At 40.6% G+C, this 25,803-nt stretch overlaps 1 protein-coding gene across 2 annotated transcripts in view; it reads right to left on the bottom strand.

Annotated features, from left to right (window-relative positions):
* GDA (guanine deaminase) overlaps nt 1-25,803 on the bottom strand; it is a 120,514-nt gene that overhangs the window by 13,448 nt on the left and 81,263 nt on the right. For both annotated transcript variants that reach the window (XM_073634477.1, XM_073634469.1), the window contains exons 7-11: nt 25,478-25,585; nt 21,500-21,607; nt 14,816-14,913; nt 13,761-13,828; nt 1,535-1,783 (exon numbers count right to left, since the gene is read on the bottom strand). In XM_073634477.1, the coding sequence (XP_073490578.1) occupies nt 1,535-1,783; nt 13,761-13,828; nt 14,816-14,913; nt 21,500-21,607; nt 25,478-25,585 (631 nt within the window). The remainder of the gene's footprint in view (nt 1-1,534; nt 1,784-13,760; nt 13,829-14,815; nt 14,914-21,499; nt 21,608-25,477; nt 25,586-25,803) is intronic.

The following is a 25,803-nucleotide window of genomic DNA, read 5'->3' on the forward strand; positions in this document are numbered from 1 at the left end:
CATGGATGTTCCTGGGTATGCCTTTCTTCACTCTAAGCTGGGCCCTGTACTAATGAGGAGGTCAAAGAAAGTGCTCTATGTAGTAAAATACTCACAACAGTTCACTGCCAGAACCAAAAACTCAGCAAATTGGATTGGAATTGACACTGGATCTGAAAAATTTTGATGCATGGTATTGTAGCCTTCTGACATACAGTATATATATGTTTTTTAAGCTGCTCTTTGGGCCATAGATGCCAATCAACACATTGGGCACCTTCGCTGCCATTGTGCTCTTGCTGGGTGTCCAGTGTGCTCCTGTTCCTTTAAGGGGGCTTGGGCTGCCTGCCCCACATCTATCCATTCCATGCATGTGCTTCCACTGTGGAGACACTTATAAATTTGTAGTGTTAGGACTGCAAGCAACACAGGGTGTCGTGACGAGGCCTTGCAGCTTTCACATGCGTTTGCAAATGTGTGCTAGTTAAACCCCTGCTTTTAACAGACGGTTAGACAGGTTAATTTGGTTGGTCAGCAGACTGGTTGGTGAGTTGAGCTATGGAATTGTTTTTGTCTTACATAGATGCCAATCAACAGCTGAGGAACCTTGGATGAAAACGTGAAATGCAATAGATAACATATTGCCAACAGAATAGATCAAACAACTCATAAGGTTTGATAAAACTGTTCCTTATACAATAATCAATGCATTTTGGTGGATACACAAATTACTCTTTTTTAATTCTTTGGAGTGGCTACTGTTTGATGTTATTGTTCTAGCTAGTACCAGATAGGCAACATCAGCTTGAAAGACCATTTAATGGATTTATTCAGAAAATGTTGGTTTATTTCTTGTATAGTTGCCTACTTTTAATGTGTTGTCCATTCCCATTATGTACTTATGTACTGTATATTTTATAATAGAATATCATGTGTGGGGACATTAAGATTTTGGTGGCAAATTTGGGAACATTGATTAATAAAGGTACTGTAATAACAGTAACTTCCAGAAGCCTAATGTAACATGACCCAGGTGCTGGATACTTTACTGGACAGGACAGGGTGTCCTTTGGTATAACTATATGGGGTGCATAGTGTGTCCTTAGAGCTTATCAGATGGCGGCTCCATTACTGTCCATACACTTTAAAAGCAGCATTTCTTTTTCCTTCAAATCTCTTTTTTTTATCTCCCGTTTGAGCATTTAGTATGTACCGGTATATTCATCTTACTAATCCGATATTCTTAAAAAAAATCTATAGTCCCAAAGCTGCATGGGTCATCAAACGTTTTCTGTATAACATTGGATGTACTTGTTCAGAATGTGTATGACAGCCCCACAGAATTCCTTTCATTTTCTCACATAATGCTGTGATAATGCTGTTTAGATAGATATGTTTCTCTATGATTTAGTTGGGCATGGCTGCTATTTAAAATATTTTGATTTGTTGACAGCGACTCCCTTTTAAAAAATGAAATCCAATTGTTGCACATGTGCACATGCAGTATAATTTTTCATAGTGGAATGAAATGTCTGTCTATTAAGCTGGCACTGACCTTCACTTCCACCAAGTGTGGCAAGTCTGAATGCCTCCTTAATACTTAAAACATGATTAGCTTCCATTTCCATTATGCTATTTTTGCCATTTGAATTGATCCAACTTGTGTCCATTTTCCCTTTCTGGAATGTGTCTATCACATTGTTTTCCTTCTGTTTCTTTTGCTTCTCCATGAAAATAATTTTTGAAGTTTCTATTGCTTTTCGGATGGCGTCAAGTAAGGATGTAGAATATCCTCCAGCAACATCTGTTAGAATACAAATCGTGTAATAATTAACACATTATATTTTTAAATAAACATCTTATTTTCCTTTACTTGTTTCACTTAATTTCAGAGAGAGATAACATAGAAATTTATTTTCATACCCTAAAAATACAAAGTGCAACTCGAGGCAAACCCTTTTTTCGTTTTTGACAGAGAGAGGAAAGGTTCAAGCTTTTGTCTGGTATTTCTTGAAGTGTATGTTTTGGCAAAATAAAACATATTAAATACATCTCTGGAATACATGTATGTTTCCCCATGCTTAGTTTCTTGTTGGTGGTGTTGGTAGTATGACAAATAATGCTTGTTGTCCTGCCAGAAATCTAATGAGCATCTAATTTCCTGTTGTTGAATGACAACGCTGCCTCTGTTCTGCCCTCTTATGTTATGGAGATAAGGAGAGAGGGAAATTTTCTGTAGTCCAGCAGAGGAAAACTCAGTGCAGCAGAAGCGGGTCATCAGCTCTAATAAAAAGTAAGGAGCTCACTGGATTTCTGCCAGATTAGAAGTTATTTATCTAGCTGCAGTGTTTTTAAACAATTAAAATATGGAGAAACATGCATGTAGTGCAGAGACTCATCAACAAAGAGTCGAAGAAGCAAAAGCTTACACCATTCTTCTAAACATAGAAAATGGAGCAGGTGCTAGTGATCAGTTCTCTGCTCTGCCGTGTTTGTGACAGGCAGCACAGAGAACAGGAGAGCTGGAGCTGTATTCTGATCTCTCTGCCATCCCTGCTCAGCTCAGAGTGGGAGGGAGGAGGGTTGCTACCCTGCAAGCTCTGCTTGTGTAGTTTGATGACTGCACGGGAAGAGAGAGGGATGTGAGCTGTCTATTGTTGGCTTAGATCCCATAAGACAAAGTCACACCTGGTGGGAATCTGTGGCAGTTTTTAATGGAATATGTAAATTTGGGAAAGAACTGCACCAGTTTCCATTTCATCCTGTTATAGAAACTGGAGTGGGTGGTGCAGATAGACCTGAAACAGGGGAGGACACAACGGTCATGATACATGTTGGTACCAATGACAAAGTAAGAGGAGGGTGGAGAGTCCTAAAAAATGATTTCAAGGACTTAGGGAATAGATTGAGGAGAAAAACCTCCAAGGTAGTTTTCTCAGAAATACTACCTGTGTCTGGAGCCACACCAGAGAGGCAGCAGGAGCTTAGGGAACTGAACAAGTGGGTGAGGAACCGGTGTAGGAAAGAGGGGTTTGGGTTCCTGGAAAACTGGGCTGACTTCTCAGTCAGTTACCGACTGTTTAGTTAGAACGGGCTGCACCTTAATGGGGATGGTGCAGCTCTATTGGGAAGAAAGATGGCCACGAAGTTGGAGGGGCTTTTAAACAGGGTATGGGGGGGGGGGGTCAGAGGAAGCAATAGCTGTCAGTGAGCAAAGGACAGAGGGTAATAGTGAAGTCAGCAATAAAAATACAGCTGTAGCATCTAATCCCGGGGTGAATGTGTGGACAATTCTAAAACAAAGCCCGAAGAAACATAAGGAGGAAATAATATGCACTCATACAAAGCTGAGAGGCATACTGTATACACAAATGCTAAGAGTCTAGCTAACAAAATGGAGGAACTGGAGCTGCTATTACACGAGGAGGATTTGACAGCTTACACGATTGGCTGGCAAATATCCAGGGGTGCGTCTATATGTCAAAAATGATGCAAGGGTGGTAGAGAGGAGTGACACTGGGAATGGAACAAGGGAGGAGGTGGAATCCTTGTGGATAGAACTTCAAAGAGAAGAAGTAAGTGGTACAATAATAGTGGGGGTATGTTATAGGCCCCCAACCTGAAGGAGGAGGTGGAGCTGGACCTACTATCACAGTTAGAAATGGCAGCAAGACAGGGAAATGTCATTATAATCGGGAACTTATTACTTAATTATCCCCATATTGAGTGGGCAGCAGGGACAGCTCCCTCATTAAAGGCCCGTCATTTGGTGGATTCCCCAACTAGAAATAATACCCTGCTAGATCTATTAATTATGAATGATCCAAGTCTGATCTCAGATGTGGCAATACTGAACAACTTGGGATATAGGATAATCACATTTAATGTAAATCATAGAAATAGAAGGAACGATGGTAGCACAAGAACACTAAATTTCAAACAAACCAATTTTTCTGAATTGCGGTCATTATTACATGACATCAATTGGGAACAAATCCTAGAAACATTGAACAGGGAAGAAAAATGGGAATGCATTAGGAACATATTAAACAAATGTATCACAGTGCATTCCAATGGGCAATAAATATAGATGAGCGAAGGTTAAACCTGGGTGACTAAACCGTAATGTAAAAAGCCTAATTAAAGAGAAAAAAAAATGGCCTTTAAAAAATATAATTGGATGGGTCATAGTCAGCATTCCAACACTACAAGGAATGCAATAAGAAGTGTAAGAACGCAATCAGGGTGGCTAAAAAATACTATGAGAAATACATAGTGGAGGAGAGTAAAAAAAATCCAAAGAAATGTTTTTTGATATATTAACAGTAAAAATGCAAGATCAGAGCATATTGCCCACATAAAAGATAAGGATGGGAGGATGGTTACAGATGACACAGAGAAGGCAACTGTACTAAATGCCTTCTTCTCCTCAGTTTTTACGCAGGAAAAGGGGGGGGGGGTATACGAACTGCGGCAGTATTGTTAGTGACACATCACAGGGCATTCCCTTGTGGCTAACAGAGGCTGAAGTCAAGGAAAGACTAGATAAACTTACTACAAATAAATCACCAGGACTGGATGGCTTACATCCAAGAGTCCTCAGAGAACTCAGTCAGGTTATAGCCAGACCATTTGTCAGTACTAGGATCCCTTTAAGACCCAGCAAAACTCACATGACACAGCCTTTGCCTGGGAAACAATGGTGATTGGCCAGCTCATGATAGCGTTGTTACCTTGTGTTCTCCTGCTTGACCCAGCTGATATCTGTAATGTATATATCGTGTATGACCCGATTAGTTTTGACCCTGCTTTGCTCGCTTCTGATTCTGTACCATTTGGACTCTGATCTACCTGTGTATGACCCAGCTTGTCTAGACTACGCTTTGCCTGATTCTACTGTAGTGCCAGACTCAGCATTACTACTTGGCTGCCCAGCCAATGATGTGGAAATGTGAGGCCTATGATTTTTACCTTCAATGATAATCAGCATTAATAAATGGACATACAATATGGCTTAAAAAGTGTGTCAGAAAACTGCCTGGACATTCTGAGAAAAGCTGACATCATAAAACAGCTCTAGTATGTTATCTAGAGTTAGTATCTAGGAAGCTCTGTTTATAGTGTATACTATACTACTGTCAGAAACCATGAAATCAGACTGAGACAGAAGTACAGTTAAATCACACTTGTTTAATAGTTTAAGTAAATAGAACAAACATAGTCAAACATAGCCAGCGTTCGGTAACCGGAACGGATTGTCAGACAAGCCAGAAAGTCAGGGATAAATGTAGTGGAACAGCAAGCAGAATCTGGAGCCAGAAGGGATGTCAGCCAAGCAAGTCTTTTAATAGGAATGCAGGAGAGCGTCTCTGTGATGTTGACTAAGGCGAAGGCAGAGATCCTCTGGACTGGACGGCTTAAGTAGGCAGGACTGACAAGCAATATAAATATGAATCCTCTCCCTAAAAACCAGCAGTTTTAGGCATTATATTTTTATGATACAACGGCTACAATTGTGGACACTAACCGAATCAAAACTACAGCCCAAAATCATCAACTGATCCAAAGGACATCTCAGCAGATTGAATCTGGAAATCCATCCAGGACATACAGAGACCTGTAACTGCGATTCAATCGAGGCTCTGACTGGCAGCAGAGGACTAGAAGCTCCTCCCACCAATATTTCCCTGCAGATGGGCTTGAAAGAGTTGGGTCACATGACAGCTGTATATCAATTATGAAAAAGGGGATGGCCAAAATCTGACTTGTATCTTAGTGCAGCCTCCAGGGAAAATCAGTGAGCCAATCTAGGTAGCCATATTGCATTGCATTTTACAGAAAATTACAGCGGCTGCAGATTGAAAAGGAAAGGCTTATTCATGCTTGGCCCTTCCGGGAAGGAGCATTAAAGGAATCCATGGGAGCATCTCTTCCATACTGGAGTCCCCGTTGCTGAGGACCATTTGCTTGGTGAGGAGAGCAGGAGAACAGTCCAGGGAACACATCATCCTCGGATACATCCACTACTAAGCCTGTTTTGACCACCCTGAGCAAGGGTGGTCGCAGGCTTTCTGGTAAGCCTTTAAAGGGGTTGTAAAGGTAAAAATTTTTTCACCTTAGTGAATTCTATGACAATACCGCCGCCCCCAGCCCCCCCGTTTTACTTACCTGACGCCTCGAATCTTCGCTGCTCGTTCTCGTCATCTTCATTGCAGCTCAGCTTGGTCACTGATTGGCTGCAGTGGATGGATTGAAAGCAGCGCAGCCATTGGCTCGTGCTGCTGTCAATCACATCCGATGACGCGGCGCGCCGGGGGGCGGGGCCGAGTGATACAGCGAGCGGCTATAGCCGCCGGCTGTATCACAGGAGCGCGCCCCCAAGCACTCACCACCATGCGAGGGAGCTCGCATTAAGGTGGTTAATGCTTGCGGGGAGGAGCTGAAACAGCCGCCGAGGGACCCCAGAAGACCAGGTTCAGGGCCACTCTGTGCAGAACGAGCTGCACAGTGAAGGTAAGTATAACATGTTTGTTATTTTAAAAAAAAAAAAAATTTACCTTTACAACCCCTTTAATTTTACCATCTGGTGGCGGGCTGCACTAAAGGTGGATTATGCAACCCTGAACTCTGCAATAGCTCTTTCTGGTTTTTTTTGGATTAATTTTTTCACTGGAGACACTTATGAACTTTATTTTTTATATTTTCTTTGTATACACCCTTTAGGGTATGGACTCACACTTATGAACTTTATTTTTTGTATTTTCTTTGTATACACCCTTTAGGGTATGGACTCACATGTATAAAGATCACCACTTTTACGATTTTCACATTGATTTATGATAGTTTTGGATGAATAGTTCATATGTGTTCTTATTACATATATGTGCACCTTATCACTTTAAACTAGTGCCACACTGATTTATTGTTTTATATTATTTATCGTCCTTATCACATATATGTGCACTTTATTACTTCAAATTAGTGCCACACTGATTTATTGTTTTATATTATTTACTGACCCATGATAATTCTGTGGGTCCTGACATATTTGCATATACCAATATATGTGTTTTCTTTATTAGTCTAGCGCTACACTGTTCTTTAGACTGTTTATTCCATGTGCCCTTGTATTGGGGTTATTGTGTTTTAGCTGCAGGATTGCCTTCACGGTTCTTCATTTCAGTTTTTTATAATTTACATTGAGCACCGAGCGCAATTTCTTTTTTCTTTTCAGGACTGACAAGCAGGATATCATCAACAGCTGAGTAACTGTGGAGAGATAGGAGCTAGCTATTAGCCGACAGCTGAGTGGCCAGCTCAGAGAAGGAAGGGCTGAGCCAAGCCCTGACAGTACCCCATCCTCAACGACCCCTCCCCCTCGGAGGACCACCAGGCTTGAGGGTAAAACGCATATGGTAATCACGGAGGAGGACAGGGGCATGTACATCCGAGGATAAGACCCAAGAGTGTTCTCTCTTAGTTTCTGAAGCACACGACAGACATCTGTGTGGTGGCTCTCCAGGGACTTGGAAAATATGAGGATATCATCAAGATAAACCACCACACATAACTGCAACAAAGCTCGGAGGACATCGTTAATAAATTCCTGGAAAACTGCCGGGGCGTTACAAAGGCCAAAAGGCATTACGAGGTACTCATAATGGCCTGTTCTGGTATTAAACGTCGCCCTCCTTAATCCTCACGAGATTGTATGCCCCTCTCAAATCATGCTTCGTGAAAACCGTTGCTTCCTTGAAGCGGTCAAATAACTCCATAATCAATGGAATCCAATAGACATTCTTACTCCTGAAACGATTGATACAAGGTCTCAGTTCACCACAGCACCAGCAGGAGACGAGAATTTGGGGATGAAACCTCGAGAAAGTGCGTCTGCAACATACTTCTCCATGGCCTTATCCTCCAAGACCAACAAAGGGTAAACCCAGCCATGAGGGGGGTATGGCACCAGGTTGAAGGTCAATTGCTCAATCATACGGCTGGAATGGAGGCAAACTACCGGCTTGACCTTTGTCAAAGACATCGCTAAAATCGCGGTACTCCTCCGGCAGGAAGGAGAGTGAAGAGGTGCACAGGACCTTGGCTACCTTCTGGAAGCATGTCTCACTGCAGGATTTTGGCTTTCACCCAGACTGACATCTCTGAGGCCTTGTTACCTGCACAGGCTGAGGTCCCTCCCTCCACTCCCTCTGGTATGTTTTTTGTGCCCCTTTTGAGATTATCTCACAAACTCTGGTGGCCATCGATTAGGCAGGATGTGTAAGTCTTTGTCCAGGCCTGTTAAGTTTGTGCCAGAAGCAAGAGCAGTACCTCTTAGCCCTCTGATCTCCTATGTCCTCTTCCAATACCTACCTGTCCCTGGACCCATTTATCTATTAACTTTATCACTGACTAGCCCCTCCGTCCCAGGGATGTTCCACGATATGGGTGGTGGTAGACAGGTTCAGTAAGATGGCCCACTTTGTTCCTCTTCCGTAACTGCCATTGGCTAAAGAACTGGCGTCCTTATTCGTTAAACATGTCTTCAGGCTCCGTGGGGCACCAATTAACATTGTCTCAGACCGTGGCTCTCAGTTTATAGCCCAGTTTTGGAAGGCCCTTTTCTCTCAGCTGGGGATTAAGTTATCGTATTCTTTAGCATATCATCCTGAGGAAAATGGCCAAAAAAGAAAGGACTAATCAGACTCTAGAGAAGATGGTACATTGTCTAATGGCCTATAATGATGTGGAGTGGGTCAACATCCTTCTGTGGGTGGAGTTTGCCTTCAATAATTGTGCCAGCATGTCTACAGGGACCTCTCCTTTCTTCTGTGTTTACAAGTTGCATCCACGTGTGTGCTCCTTTGATCCTCCACCCTCCGATGTTCCAGATGCCAACACTATGATTGAAATATTCTTGATTCCAGACAAGTACGCAATCCTTACAATATCTAGTTTATTGGAAAGGTTTTGGCCCAGAGGATCGATCTTGGGTCCCAGCTCGTGATCTTCTTGCTGACCGACTTAAGAAGAAGTTCCATCTTTGTTATCCAAGTAAGCCTGGGGGAGCAGGAGCAACCCCTTGAGAAAGGGGGGTACTGTCAATACTAGGATCTCTTTATGACCCAGAAAAACTCACATGACACAGCCTTTGCTTGGGAAACAATGGTGATTGGCCAGCTCACCTTTAAATCACCTGTATCAGCATACTACCAGTGCTCGTGATAGCGTTGTTACCTTGTGTGCTCTTGCTTGACCCAGTTGATATCTGCTCTGTATATATCGTGTATGACCTGGCTAGTTTTGATCCTGCTTTGCTTCCTTCTGATTCGGTACCGTTGATCTACCTTTGTATGGCCCAGCTTGTCTAGACTACGCATTGCCTGATTTTACTGTAGTGCCAGACTCAGCATTACTACTTGGCTGCCCAGCCAACCTCCTGTTACATCTGCAGCGGTGAACCACAAGCACCAGCCAACCTCTACCTTCATCTCAATGGTGAACTACAAGTCCCAGCTGACCTGCTCTGCTTAGACCTGCTCATGGTATGTGCTCTTGTTTATTGAAATCTTTGCATTAACAACACATCTGAACTGTTACCTGCTATCTGCTCCTAGCCTGAGACCATTGTTCCTAATCTTTGCGGACAGCATACTGACAGGAATTGTACCAGCTGATTGCAGAAAAGCCAATGTGGTACCGATATTCAAAAAAGGGCAGAGACAAATACCTGGAAACTACAGGCCAGTCAGCCTAACATCAATAATAGATACATTATTGGAGGGCATGATAAGGGACTATATCCAAAAATGTACTGAAGAAAAAAGTATCATTAGTAGTAATCAGCATGGGTTTACGAAAGGTCATTCCTACCAGACCAAACTGCTAACATTCTACGAGGAAGTGAGCTGCCATCTAGACAGGGGAAGACCTGTTTGCAAAAGCATTTGATACAGTTCCCCATAAACGCTTAATTTACAAGCTGAGGTCTGCAGGCATGGACCATAAGGTTTGTTCTTGGGTAAAAAACTGGTTACAGGGGCTTGTCCAAAGGGTGGTGATAAATAACACCACTTCAGACCAGTCTGAGTACACAAGTGGGGTACCCCAAGGTTCTGTCTTGGGACCAATTCTGTTTAATTTTTAGAGGAAGGGATACATAGCTCAATCTCAGTTTTTGCGGATGATATAAAAATAAGCAGGGCAATAACTTCACATGAGGATATAAAAATTTTACAGAAAGACCTGATCAAAATAATGGAGTAGGCAACTACATGGCAAATGAGGTTTAACGTGGAGAAATGTACAGTAATGCACTTGGGGGCAAAAAACATAAATGCAAACTACTAACTAGTGGGAGAACCACTGGGGGAATCAAGGATGGAGAAAGATCTGGGGGTCCTAGTAGATGACAGACTGAGCAATAGCATGCAATGTCAAGCTGCAGCTAGCAAAGCCAGCAGAATTTTAGCATGCATAAAAATAGGGATATACTCCACAGATAAAACAATAATCCTGCCACATCTGGAGTACTCCATCCAGTTCTGGTCACCAGTCCTCAGAAGAGATGTGCTGGAACTGGAGAGAGTCCAAAGGGCAACAAAATGAATAAGGGGACTGGACGACGTCAACTGCGAGGAACGACTACAAGCACTAAATTTATTCTCGCTGGAGAAGCAACGCTTGAGAGGGGACATGATAGTGATTTACAAATACCTCAATGGTGATCCCTGCATAGGAAAAAAACTATTCAGTCTCAGTGAGTGTAAGAGGACACGGGACCACACAATGAGATTGGAGAAGCGGTTTAACCTTAAACTGCGCAGGGGTTTTTTCACTGTCAGGGTAATTAGGCTGTGGAACTCTCTTCCACAATTGGTGGTGGCAGCGAGGAGTATGGATCTTTTTAAAAGACTCTTGAATGTGTATCTTAAGAACACAACATACAGGGATATGAGAAAAAATTATAGACACTGAGACACGTACATCTACACAGATTGAACTGGATGGACTATTGTCTTTATACAACCTTACCTACTATGTAACTATGAAAATGTATAAAATAGTATTGAATCCAAGTGATTTTCTTGTTTTCAGTTTCCTCTACAATACTATCATTTAATTTGACCCAATATCAACCTCTTGCTGAATAATCAACACAAAGAGCCAGTTGAGCTGCAGTACTCAGTGCTAACAAGGAACATACTAATTTAGGGGAGAGTGCCAGGTGAGTTACTCAGTCCACTTGTGGTCAAGTCCTACTTGCCCTGCACATGGGGGTACCCTTCCCGTGGAGCGTGTTCATCAATGCCCAGGACCAGGCAGAGACTGCAGTCATGTGAACATTCTAACATTAAGGCAGTTTCCCGACTTAGAGATGAGCCTTCTGTGTGCAATAATTAAAGTACAGAGTTCCTCTGAAAAGTGTCTTGTCCCATGTCATTATACACAGTATCTTGGTAGATGTTGCATTAGAAGCAACATGCTGAACCTACGTCCACTCCACTTGTCCAGTGTACCTCTATTATTTCACCACCAGTAACAGAATAGGGTCCCGGCAAGCACATAGCGTGGACCTTATGCATGCTCTTTCACTCCTTATCTCTCGTACCTCGTGACCAGGCCAAATATCTCCGCAACACAGGATTGGACCCTGTTGCTTATGGATACCGACCACTGGAGAGGGAGCCAGGCAATGATCCGCGCCAGTGTACAATGCCTAATGACTGGTTGCTTGGTGTCTTGAACATGTGCTTGGTTAAGCTTAGCAACTTCATTTTTCTTCCTTGTCTTTGCCGAGTTAACCCTTTTGTAGCAGTGTAGCTTCATACCCCTTTGTGTTCTCAGAACCTGGTTCTTTAGATATGCCAGAACCCACATGCACCCCTTTGAGTAATTTCAGACCAGGCTTGAAACAGTTAATGTAACTTTACTTGAGAGACTTCAACATAACAGTCCAATATGAACATGTATAACCACTAATCCTAACTATGGTTGTGTGGCTGCTCATGCATGCCTCGATGAAGTAATAGTCCATGCTGGTATTCTCCATGTCTTGGTTGTCCTCCGGAAACCCCAGTGCCTTCAGTGGACTTTAACTACTTGTCGAACGCCTGCCGTCATTATACTTTGGCTGTTTGAAGGGGAATACTGTTGTTATGGCTGCAGCTAGCTGCCATAACCCCGGTATCCTCTTCAACAGCGGGCGGTCGGCCTTTAGATAAAAGTGGTCTCACCAGCGGATTCGCCGCAAGATCACTTTTATCGCGGCGGGAGAGGGCCCTCCTTCTGCCTCGCTCCGGTCGTCTCCGCCGCTTACCAGAGCTGGCGGTAGCGGTGGAGACGATCGGGGCCTCTTCCCTCACAGGCTGGATGCCAAGTGAGGGAAATATGGCCCCCTCTCAGCTCCACACCATTGGATGGCAGAAGCGACATCAAACGTCACTTCCACCCAATGGTCTTAAAGGGGAATTTTTTTTTTTGTAAAAAAAAAAAAAAAAAGACATTTATTGATTTATTTATTGCATTATAGTGTAAATGTGAGATCTGAGGTCTTTTTGACCCCAGATCTCACATTAAAGAGGTCCTGTCATGCTTTTTTTACATCCCTTGTAATAGTAATTTAAAAAAAAAAAAGTGACCCTTTTTTTTTTTAAAGACAGTGTAAAAATAAAAACTAAAATAAATAATAAAAAAAAATGTAAAGCACCCCGTCCCGCCAACCTCGCGCACAAAAGCGAATGCATATTTAAGTCGTGCCCGCATATGAAAAGGGTGTTCAACTCATACATGTGAGGTATCACCATGATCGTTAGAGCGAGAGCAATAATTGTAGCACTCTTCCCCCTCTAACTCAAAACTGGTAACCTGTAGAAAATTTTAAACGTCGCCTATGAAGGCTTTTAAGGGTCAAAGTTTGTCGCCATTCCACAAGTGGGCGCAATTTTCAAGCGCGACATGTTGGGTATCAATTTACTCTGTATAACATTATCTTTCACAATATAAAAAAAAAAAATTGGGCTAACTTTACTGTTGTATTTTTTCCAAAAAAATTGTGCTTGTTAAACTGCTGCGCAAATACGGTGTGACATAAAGTATTGCAACAACCGCCATTTTATTCTCTAGGGTGTTTGAAAAAAAATATTTAATGTTTGGGGGTTAAGTAATTTTCTAGCAAAAAAAAAAAATGATTTTAACTTGTGAATACACCAAATCTCAAATTGAGGCTCGGTCCTTAAGTAGCTAAGGCAGAGCAGTCACAGTACCATGAGCCAAGAGTGGGAACAGAATCAACCAAGAGCAAGAGCCTTGGATCTCAGCCTTCCCCCTTTTTGTACTACAAGTGGGCTGTCTGGGACCGAAACATCCAGGAACTGAGCATGCATAACTTTATCCTTTACTCCAGCCTGGGCCAGCCGCTAACTCACTGAATCAGCACTGATACAACCTGCTTACACACTACTTCTCCTTTGCTTTCCAGTTACAGACTGAGGGAGGGACATGCCTTTTAAAAGTTACTTAACTGAGGTAGAGCGAAATTGTCTCTCCTCCTCTGCCAGATAGAATTGTGTTGGTGGCAAAACTGTTTAATCTCAAGACTAGAAGGACAGAAATTTGACTTTGTAAAACAGCTCTCACAGATGTATTTCATATGTGTATTTAGTTGTTTGCCTGGAGCTAAGTTTTAATCACACATTTAGTTTTTATCTACTCACTTATTATTTAGCTTATTATTCTACTCACTACATGAAAAAAATAAATATAATAAAAAGTTGTTTGCTTACCAGTCCCAAGTCCCAGTTTAACCTTATGCTTTAGAATGTTTTGGACATCAAGATGGCCACTGCATAGGCTAAACAAAACAAGTTGCAAAAATAAATTTAGTTTTTACCTAATCCGTTTAACAACACACATTTTCTACAGGGCCATTCATTACACCCAACATAGGTTCTTGCCAAAGTGTTTATTAATAAATCTGATAACACTTTTACAATGCAACATATACAGTGAACTTTTTAATTATTTTTGTTTTTGGGGATTAAAGCATCTGCCAGTTTTGTATTGCCATATCTCTGTTGGAGAGATTCCCTTCATTCCGTGTCATAGTGGCAATGGTCAGTGAGACATTATTCTAAAATATTGCAGTATATAGAATTCTCAGTACAGTAGGGAAAGGTTAGATCCTGTTATTACTGGTTCTAATTGCTGTCTGATTTCCAGTTGGGGGGGGGGATTCATCTCTCTTTCTGTGCCAATGGCAAGGATCCTGAGGTGAAAAAAAAAAATTCCCAGCAGAGACCCAAACAGCAGTAAAACCATGATAGAAGTGCCAACGTTTCCACTCTCTGTCCAAAAGATTTTTACTGCAAAACTTACAAAAGAAGGCTATTCAAATTTAGCATATGATCAAAAAACTGAACACAAGGGTATGTTTACTAAAAAGTGCGTTTCCCACTGGGGGGGCCAACTGGCCAATCAGAAGTTAGTTATTACAGCAGAGGTGAGACAGTGGCATAGGCCACAGAGAAACAACAGAGGACGGCAAAGAGTCCTGGATAGGCAGGATACCCTCTGGGAGAGGCCAGCAGCCCTCTTAGAAAGGCTGAGGCTAGGGAACGGCCTTGTCTTCACCAGAGCTCCTGAACATATTGTTGTATATTTAAAGTGTTTTATTCATTAATAAACTCACAAATAATAGCTGTAATGCCAGAAAAAAAACTACATTATACTGTATGAGATGCAAAGGATAGATGATTTATTAGGAAAAAAAAAAAAAAACGTTTTTAATATATTCAATTTGTATTGGATACTTCTAATGCATATTGTGATATTCACTTACGAAATGTTTGAATTTGGGCAGTGTGATATTGCAGCCCCTTTTTCTCTGAAAATAAGTAGCTCTTCATTGGAGAGGTAGCAGCCATGTGCCATTACTGTCTGAAAGCATACAAGCAAACACATGAATACAAATGTCTGGAAGGCCCCCAGATGGTAGTTGGCTGTCTAAGCACAATTTGACTGTCTTTAAAGTGTCACTAAACCCACATCATAAAAAACTATCAATAAATGCTTTATTACTTGTTGTTCATACTCACTCAGTCACTATGAGATTCATTTTTTGTATTATGCAAAAAACCTGGTTGATCGTGCTGCTCTTTATCTCCACCTTCTGTTCATGTCCCCAATTCAGCTACGGATTTTGCAGCTGTGGTGGTAACTCTGCCCATGCTCAGTTTTCAGTGAGTTTTTATGCTGAGCATTTCCTCCCTATCACATCGGAGCAGCCATTGTGACTATAGAGTCACACATGTGGGTGTATACACAGTGGAAAATGACAGCCCACTCGTTCCCTCCTCCTCCATGCCCACTAACTAGTTAAACACAATAAGGGTGGGATATTACATGTAGATTAATGGTGGCTTCACCTCCCTCTTATTCTAAGACACAAACTAGAGGGGTGTGACACAGCCTGTGACTGGCAGAAAGCCACCCACACCATGTTATTTCCACAAAATAATAAAGATTTAATTTCAAATATCTATTTGTATGCCAATTTAAAACAGTTTATTAAAATCATTTATTTATTTTTTCTTGTATTCCAAAGGCGGTTTCGTTTTATTTTGAGCATGTGACTAGCAGCAGAGGAATAGAAGCTCCTCCTGCTTATGTTTCCCTGCAGATAGGCTGGGAAAGAGCTGGGTCATGTGACAGCTGTATATTGATTAGGAAAAGGGTACTTAAATGTGTTTTTTTTATTAAAATAATTACAGTGCCATCATCCACATACAGAAAGGAGAGGGAGAATGTAAATTAAACAGTGTGTGTTTAGTACCACTTTAAGGAAAATAAAGTATATTGGGTGGAGCAAACTATGCTTTACATGTACAGAAAGGTGAACTGGCCAAAGCAAAGAGCAGTAGGATGATATCTCTGGTGTAGGATTATCTACACGGGAACAGTAGTGATCAGACAAGGCTTTCTAACCTGTCTGATATATTGTAAGCCCTATAGAATGATATGCCTGTGCTGCCTGTACATAAGATGGCTATTTGATGCAGCCACAGCTTGATTTCTGCATAGATAACATAGGCCATGATCCGGGGAGGCAGGACTGCCAGTGTTTGCTCACAAACACCCCATAACTCATATTTTTGACCAATAATAACACATTTCTGTGTATGAAAAAGTATTCAAGACTGCTGCCCTATCTGCACTGTATACACAAGTTCCTCCACCCCAGACTCACTTATCCATGTCTTTATGGACCTTGCTTTGTGCACTGGTGAGCAGTCATGTTGGAACAGGAAGGGGTCATCCCCAAACTGTTCCCACAAAGTAGGGAGCATGAAATTGTCCAAAATGTCTTGGTATGTCTTGGTATGCTGATACCTTAAGAGTTCCCTTCACTGGAACTAAGGGACCAAGCCCAACCCCTGAAAAACAACCCCACACATAATCCCCTCTCCACCAAATGACTTGGACCAGTGCACAAAGCAAGGTCCACAAGGACATGGATGATCAAGTTTGGGGTGGAGGAACTTGACTGGCCTGCACACAGTCCTGACCTCAACCCGATAGAATACCTTTGGGATGAATTAGAGCGGAGACTGCAAGCCAGGCCTTCTCTCCAACATCAGTGCCTGATCTCACAAATGCGCTTCTGGAAGAATGGTCAAACATTCCCATAAACACACTCCTAAACCTTGTGGACAGTCTTCCCAAAAGAGGTGAAGCTGTTCTAGCTGCAAAGGGTGGGCCAAACTCAATATTGAACCCTATGGACTAAGACTGGGATGCCATTAAATTTCATGTGCGTGTAAAGGCAGGCGCCCCAATACTTTTGACAATATAGTGTGTATATATATATATATATATATATATATATATATATATATATATATATATATATAACCATATGCAGGGTGAGGTGCACTAAACGACCTTGGCTGTGCTAGCACTCTGGTTCCTCCCACGGACCGATATGTAGAAATGATAAGCAAGGATTGCTGCACAAAAAATGTATTTCTGCAAAAAATTACATGAATATAAAAGACATCTGTCATGTCTTTTATATTCATGTAATTTTTTACAGAAATACATTTTTTGTGCAGCAATCCTTGCTTATCGTTTCTAATATATATATATATACACACACACACACACACAGTATCTCACAAAAGTGAGTACATCCCTCAAATTTTTGTAAATATTTTACTATTTCTTTTCATGTGACAACACTGAATAAATGACACTTTGCTACAATGTAAAGTAGTGAGTGTACAGCTTGTATAACAGTGTAAATTTGCTGTCCTGGCAAAAAAAGTGAGTACTTTACTCAAAAGTGAGTAAAGATATAATAAAATATTTAAAAAATGTGAGGCGTGCACTCACTTTTGTGAGATACTGTATATATATATATATATATATATATATATATATATATATATATATATATATACACATATACATACACACACACATTCACTGTAATGTATGCATTCATTTACAATGTAATCCCATAAAATGTAAGTACCATTTTGTTAGGATCATTTAAACAAATAATTTAATTACTGGTCACCTATCGACTGACCATATGTAAAATTCCTGCAGCTATCTGCAATTTTGTTCATTTAACAAGTATCGGAAACCTGTTATGCCCATGGGCATCAAACTTTCAACTGACAAATGATATGAAAAAGACTATGAGGGGGATTTATCAAAACTCTAGCAGACAAAATCTGGAGCAGTGCATGTCAACCAAGCAGCTTCTACCTTTTATTTTTAAAGCTTTACTGAACAAGCTGAAGATAGAAGCTGATCGGTTGCTATGCACAGCTACTCTAGTGTCAGGAATGTGTGCGCTCCAGCTCTATCATAGCTGCTGGTTCCAGTATCCTAGTCTTGGCTATGATGCATTTTCCCTGTCTGTCTGTCCGCCTGCAAGATGACTGATGTAGACAGTCTCTGAGTAGAGACCAAACCTGATTTAAGTATAAGAACTCACCCAAGCTCTACCGCAATAAAAGGATGATGGGCTGTGTGTCGGTGCTCTTGCTACCCCGTCCAACATGAATCCATAGAAGTCAAAAAGTCAGCACAACTCCTTCTTACGAAATGTTATTTTACACTGAAGCAGTTACAACATCTTTGAAATGCTAATGTGTTTTTGCTTAAGCCTTCCTCATAGCCATAGCTATGAGGAAGGCTTAAGCCGAAACGCGTTAACATTTTAAAGATGTAACTGCTTCAGTGCAAAATAAAATTTCTTAAGGAGTGATTGTGTGCCATTTTTTTTATTTCTACGCAAACCTGATTTAAGCCACTCAAGCCTGCAGTCTCATGCTTGAGATATTGCATTTATATCAAGTGCTCCAAGCTCTGTTTGTCCTGCTCTGCTGTTGGAATTCCCTCGTTGGCGCCCTCAGATCAAATATCAACTACTCTCTAAACTTTACCTACCTTTTGACTATGGATTTGACCCTGACTATCCTAAACCTTGCATGCCTTGTACCTGGACTGTCATAAAACCACTCTGCCTGTCTGCCAACCGCAAGTACCTGTTTGCTTTGCTCAGCTCGTGCCTGACCTGCCGTGGTGACCAGGCTCTATAGCATTGTGTTTAAGTCCTGGGGGCAACCAAGTACCAGTAGGCCTGCTTGCCCTATGGGAAAGGAGACTGCTATAGGTGAAGAACTAAGAAGATAGCTGTAGTGTCTGATCACCTGCGTAGGGGTAAGCATGATAGCTGGCTGTAGACAATGCATAAAAGATTTGAGCTTTTAACTGAAAGTTAACAGTGCCTTTAAGTGAAACTTGCATCCTAGAGTAGCTACTCAGACTCAAAGTTGCTTTGTAGAATATCAGTTATACAATTAAGTCATGACCATGAATCTGCAGTATAAACAATCATGTTGGCCATACAGTTAATGATGAACAAATGATATGATCCCTTTAAATCTTGCTCAGGGCAACACCTTAATGCCCAAGAAGGGTCATGTGTTAAGCCGGGTACAACACTAACAGTTTTCTTTCGGGTAACCCAGCGGGTTGCACTAAAAAAATTTGACACCTCTGGTTGGAGCAGCTTTACTAACCATACAAGGTTAGTTCAGTGATCTCCCCTGTTGTGTTGGGGAGAAATGTAAAAAAAAAAAAAATGTTACAAATAAATCTACACTCACCAGCCACTTTGTTAGGTACACCTGGCTATTACTGGGTTGGACCCATTTTTACCTTCAGAACAGCCTTAATTCTTCCTGGCATAGATTCAACAAGGTGTTGGAAACATTCCTCAAAAATTTTGGTCCATAGTGACATGATAGCATCACGCAATTGCTGTTGTCGGCTGCACATCCATGGTGTCAATCTCCCCTTCTACCAGGTGCTACAAGGTGCTCTATTGGATTGAGATCTGGTGAATATGGAGGCCATTGGAGTACAGTGAACTCATTGTCATGTTGAAGAAACCAGTGGTAAGATGATTTGAGCTTTGTTACATGGTATATTATCCTGCTGGAAGTAGCCATCAAAAGATGAGTACACTGTAGTCATAAAGGGATGGACATGGTCAAAAACAATACTCAGGTAGGCCGTGGTGTTTAATTGATGCTCAGTTGGTACTAAGGGGCCCAAAGTGTGCCAAGAATATATCACCCACACCATTACACCACCAGCATAAACCATTGATACAAAACAGGATGGATTCATGCTTTCGTGTTATTTATGCCAAATTCTGACCCTACCATCTGAACGTTGCATCTGAAATCGAGACTCCTCAGACCAGGCAATGTTTTTTCCTATTTTCTATTGACCAATTTTGGTGAGCCTGTGCAAATTGATTAATTTTATAATAGTGCGCTAATTCAAACAAAAACTCAAACAACATTTGAAATATAAGTATGTGAAAAATCCATATACATAATATATTCAGAAATGTATATTTCACTCCCATCAGTCCCATCAGTGAAAATATATATATCTATATATATATATATATATATATATATATATATATATATATATAGATATATATAAATAAAAATGGAATGCATGAACTGGTAAATAAATGAATAAAGTCTTCTTCATAAATTGATAAAAGTGACTTGTTGAAGTGTTAATAAAAGTGCTCATCCGAAATAAGAATTTTGAAAATTTTCAGTGACACCACCTTCATCATTGGGTGCAATACCCGCTCACCTTAGGAAGTGACCCCACTGGGTCTAATCGTAATTTAGAGCTATCCCAATCATAGAAGAGCCCGCCCGGACTGTGTTACTGTATCAGATCTTTTCAGAAAAATCCTGGGATATGGAGATAACAGCTGCTCTCTGGGGTAGCTCAAAGCGAAAGAAACAAAAATTTCATCGCCCAAAAGTGTATGAAAAGGTATGAATTTATTATAAAAAAACAATGGTTCTACTAACAAAAGTGTCATTGTGTATACTGCATGATAAACAGAGTATAAAACCAAATCCAAGAGGGACAAGAGGCTCTTCTCCTCACTGCTATTGCCGAATGCAGAGACACCGGAAATGACGTCGCTGACTTCTCCCGATGCATTGTGTCACAGATCACGTGACTTCTTCAAGGGATATATGTGAGAATTGTAGCCTGTTTCCTGTTCTTAGCTGACAGGAGTGGCACCCAGTTTGGTCTTCTGCTATTGTAGCCCATCTGCTTCAAGGTTCGATGTGTTGTGCATTCAGAGATGGTATTCTGCATACCTTGGTTGTAACAAGTAGTTATTTGAGTTACTGTTGACTTTCTATCATCTCAAACCAGTCTGCCGATTCTCCTCTGACATCAACAAGGCATTTTGTCCACACAACTGCCATTTACTGAACATTTCACATTTTTGGACCATACTCTGTAAACCCTAGAGATGGTTGTGCATGAAAATCCCAGAAGCTCAGCATTTTTTGAAATACTCAGACCAGCCCGTCTGGCACCAACAACCATGCCAAGTTCAAAGTCACTTAAATCCCCTTTCTTCCCCATTCAGATGCTCCGTTTGAACTTCAGCAAGTCGTCTTCACCATATCTAGTTGCCTAAATGCATTGAGTTGCTGCCATGTGATTGGCTGATTAGCAATTTGTGTTACCACGCAATTAAACAGGTGTACCTAATAAAGTGGCCAGAGAGTGTAATATACCTTTCTGTCTTTTTACTAATGCTAGCGGTATAAAAATTAATATTAGTCAATGTTGATTGAGAGAGTGAAGTTTCTCTTTAACCTCTCTTTAATTTGCTTTTAGCCTTGGTCAGTTATTCTCTGTTGGACTACAAAACACCTAGTTCTCTCCTCATCTCTATAAGGGGAGGGATGTTCTGTAGTCCTGCAGATGTCTGGCAGGACAAAACATGAGGATATATACATGTATTACAAAGACATACGGAATATGTGTTTTATTTTAAATATCAGTTAAAATATTAATATCTTTAGGTAAGTGATGACATACATACAATATTAGCTCTAAAGTAAAGCTGGACTAACTACTGTTGTCTAAGAACAATTCAACTCACTTTGTCTGTCAGAAGCTTATTTCTGTCATACACGTCAGTGTAATTCCTGTAGCCAGGAAATAGATTTAACACCTCTTCAATCTCTGCAGGAGACTCACTGATGTGACTCTGAAGGCAAGAGAATAATGTAAAAGTATATAATGATGCTATAACTACATTTTATTTAACTCATAAGAAAGCATCATAAACTGACATATTCATAACTGATATAAAATATTTTTTGCAATAGAGGTTATTATATATGTGTGATGGCTTGGAAGACTTTGTTTATTTTGCTGATCATACCTCTTCCATCAAAAATCAAAGACAAAAGACATTCTGATAATAGTTATATATTTAACATAATGAACTCTACAAGCCATATCATGTATAGCGCAAAATTATGGTGATAAAAAAGAGAGTACAGAGTCTACCTGGAAAAAAAATATTCACTCCTAATTTCTATTTAGAATTTATTTTTTTTGTCAATAAAATTTTTTATTGTAGAATCAAAAATGTAACAATTGTACAGTCATCACAATCTTTGTATGTGTAGATTGAAACCAGTACATTCAACAGTGGGTAAACATGTTATGCCTTTAGAGCTCAAGTGATGGTAATCATACAAATCAGGGTTATACGCTTGTCTTTAAAAAAACTTGTGTGAAAACCATATGTTCTATTCATATTGATTAATGAGTTGATATGGTATGGTCGGCAGACCATATGTCATTGTCAATTGTCAGAAGCTGAATTATGCTCTAAAATAAGTGTAGGTTGCATATATAATCGTAATAGGGAGAAGAAAGACAAAAGATCCTAAGAAGGTAATATAGTGAGGAAAAAGAAGCAGTGGAGGGGAGGGAGGTGATAGGAACGATCATAGTATGCCAGAGTCCCAGGAGATCGTCGGGGTTTATATCTCCATCAGGGATTCGTATGTTTTAGAGTACTTAAAAATAATCCAGGGTTGCCACGTCTTGTTAAACTTTTCAGTCGTCTTGTGTGCTATTGCCCTTATCTCTTCCATTTTATGGAGGAGGTGGACCTCTTCTAGCCATTCTTTGATCGTGGGCCTTGTGGTATTTCTCCAGTGTCTGGGTATCACTGCCTTTGCGGCTGTGATTAGGAATCAGGTAAGTGAGCGTTTATATTTTCTCAGTGAACAAGTGGTTATGTGTAACAAGCAACATGCTACGTTTAACAGGATCTTTGTTTCTGTTATGAGTTTTATTATATTGCATACTTGTTTCCAAAATGGCTGTATCTGAGGGCATTCCCACCATATATGTTGTAGGGTGCCTTTCTCCTGGTTGCAGCACCAACAAAGGTCAGGGACACTAGGGAACCATTTATGAATTTTGGTCGGTGTGTTGTACCAGTTCGTTAAGAGCTTAAATGAGGTTTCTTGTAGTCGTGTACTAATAGAACATTTATGAGAAAACATACATGACTGTAGCCATTGATCTTTAGTGAAAGTAATTTTTAAGGCTGCTTCCCAAAACTCTTTATGTTTATTGGGTTCCCGAAGGGTAGAGGCCTGCAATCAGGTGTAGGCTAAGGAGATGTTTTTCTCGGATGTGTGGGCCATGAAGCAAATACTTTCTAATGGTGTTAGTGGTCTTGTGAAGTGTTGGTATCTCTGAGGGCCCATAACATAACTATGAATCTGACGATAATTCTAATGACTTAAGGCCGATAAACCTTCCTCTGTCTGCATTTCTGACACAGTTGGGTCAGTTTGTTCGATCCTGGTGCAAAGTCCAGGTTAGCTAGCAGCGGTGTTAGTTGGCTCGGGGATGTGGTTAGGTCAGATATTAGAATCACTTTTTGCACGTTTTTAAGCGTTGCCCCTATCAGAGGTTGTTGTTTTAGTTGTTTGGGGCATGCATCCCATGGTAACCTGGGTGAGTGTGTCATATGTATTGGGCCTATGTTATTTTCAGAAGCTACCCAGTCCTTGTTCTGTGAATGGCATGTCCAATCTATTATTCTAGTGAGGTGTGTAGCCAAGTAATAGTTTTTAAAGTTGGGAAAACCCATTCCACTATTAATATTATTATCCCTCATGAGTAGTTGGAGGCTAACTCGTGGAGGAGGCGTATAGTGATCGGAAAAACTTGTCTGGTAGAAGTATGGGTATGGTCTGGAAGAAATATAGAATTTTGGGCAGGATTGACATTTTGATAATGGCTGCTCTGCCGAACCATGAAAAGTTTTTCAGTGTCCATCTCTCCAGGTCTCTGTTTATGTTTTGTAAGAGGGGTTGTAAATTTCTGGTGTATAGCGAGTCTAGTGTTGGTGTCAACCAGATCCCCAGATATTTTAGTGCAGTGTTTTCTCATTTAAATTTGCAGTTGGTCTGGTGGTCTTTTTTGTGTGTTCTTGTAGTGTCAAATTTAGAGCTTCAGATTTTTTGTAATTGATTTCCATTTTGAATTTATAGGCACAAGACAGATTGCCTTGTGATTAATGAAACCACTGTGTTGTTGTTTTTTTTCCTCTATATACATATATATTAATTAGAAATATATTAAATATTAATAAAATATTATAAAAAATAACAATTTGAAAAATTGCTTGGTAACATTATGAAGTTTCCTATAAAGTCAGCATGTATACAGTCAGCAGGGCCCTTTGTTGCTCTCCCCTATGATCACATATTAATAAAATCCTATTGTTTACAGAGATCGCAAGATCAACGTATCAAGGTGAAGTTTACACACAGACTGCATCCAGTACATGACTTATCGCATATTAGACAGATCAGTATACTGACTCAGAGAAAGACAGTTCTGTCTGAAAGGGAACTATGGCTCCTGTGCTATATTGTTAGCTAACCCATGATGCTCTGGGAATCTTTTGTCATGCATGTCATTTTTATTTGCAAAACAAAAATATACAACACATAAACTATCCTTATAAATGAATACGACTAAAAAACAATTTAAAATTGTAAACGACATAACCACTTTCCGACCATGCCGCCGCAGTTGTACTGCGGCAGAATGGCACGGCTGGGCGAAACGACGTTATGTAGTGTTGCTTCACCCTGTGGCCACTAGGGGCGCGCACCCGCGCCACTGGAGGCGTGCACCCCCGCTCGCCCCCCGAGTTGGTGCGAGTGCCCAGCGGTCACAATTCCTGCCTTCCTCCTGCGATCGCCGCTGACACACAGAATACCGGGATCTGTGTGTGTAAACACACAGTTTCCGCTTCTTTGAGGGGAGAACAGACAGATCATCTGTTTATACAGAGTATGAACAGCGATCTGTCATCTCGCCTGCACAGTCCCCTCCCCCTTCAATTAGAACACACACTAGGGAAAACATTAACCCATATATCGCCCCCTAGTGTGAACCCCTTCACTGCCAGTGACATTTTTACAGTAATCAATGCATTTTTATAGCATTGATCACTGTATTAATGCCAATGGTCCCAAAAATGTATCAAAATTGTCCGATGTGTTCGCCATAATGTTGCAGTCCCCGATAAAAATCGCAGATCGCCATTACTAGTAAAAAAAAAATAATAATAAAAATGCCATAAAACTATCCCCTATTTTGTAGACGCTATAACTTTTGCGCAAACCAATCAATATACGCTTATTGCAATTTTTTTTTACCAAAAATATGTAGAAGAATACATATCGGCCTAAACTGAAGAAAAAAATAGTTTTTTATATATTTTTGGGGGATATTTATTATAGCAAAAAGTAAAAAATAATGCTTTTTTTCAAAATTTTCACTCTTTTTTTGTTTATAGCGCAAAATTAAAAACCGCAGAGATGATCAAATACCACCAAAAGATAGCTCTATTTGTGGGAAAAAAAGGACGTCAATTTTTTTTGGGTGCAACGACGCACGACCGCGCAATTGTCAGTTAAAGCAACGCAATGCCGAATTGCAAAAAGTGCTCTGGACAGGAAGGGGGTAAAATCTTCCAGGGCTGAAGCGGTTAAAAAAAGTCTTTTGGTTTCTGAATTTTTGTAATAAATACCTGTATATGCAGCTGGTGCTCCTCAGCTAATGTGCCAAGTTCGTTCAGCAATTTTTCGCTGCAGGTTACTGCAAACCGGGGAGTTACAATGGGTTTTACTCTGTCATACTGAGAAAGTCATCAATATCACAATAATTAGAAGATCACGTCAATGGCAGTCTGCATAGAAATCTGAGAGGAACACAATGAAGCAAGTATAACCTAATTCTTCACTTAAGCGGTATCATGCATTTTACAACTTACTAATAATGCTGAATATAAACGCATATGAAACCACAAAAATCACTCATAAAGTGTAATTGACTATAAATAAACATTATGAAAAG

The sequence above is a fragment of the Aquarana catesbeiana genome, linkage group LG01 (assembly GCF_042186555.1).
Source record: "Aquarana catesbeiana isolate 2022-GZ linkage group LG01, ASM4218655v1, whole genome shotgun sequence".
Classification (NCBI taxonomy): domain Eukaryota; kingdom Metazoa; phylum Chordata; class Amphibia; order Anura; family Ranidae; genus Aquarana; species Aquarana catesbeiana.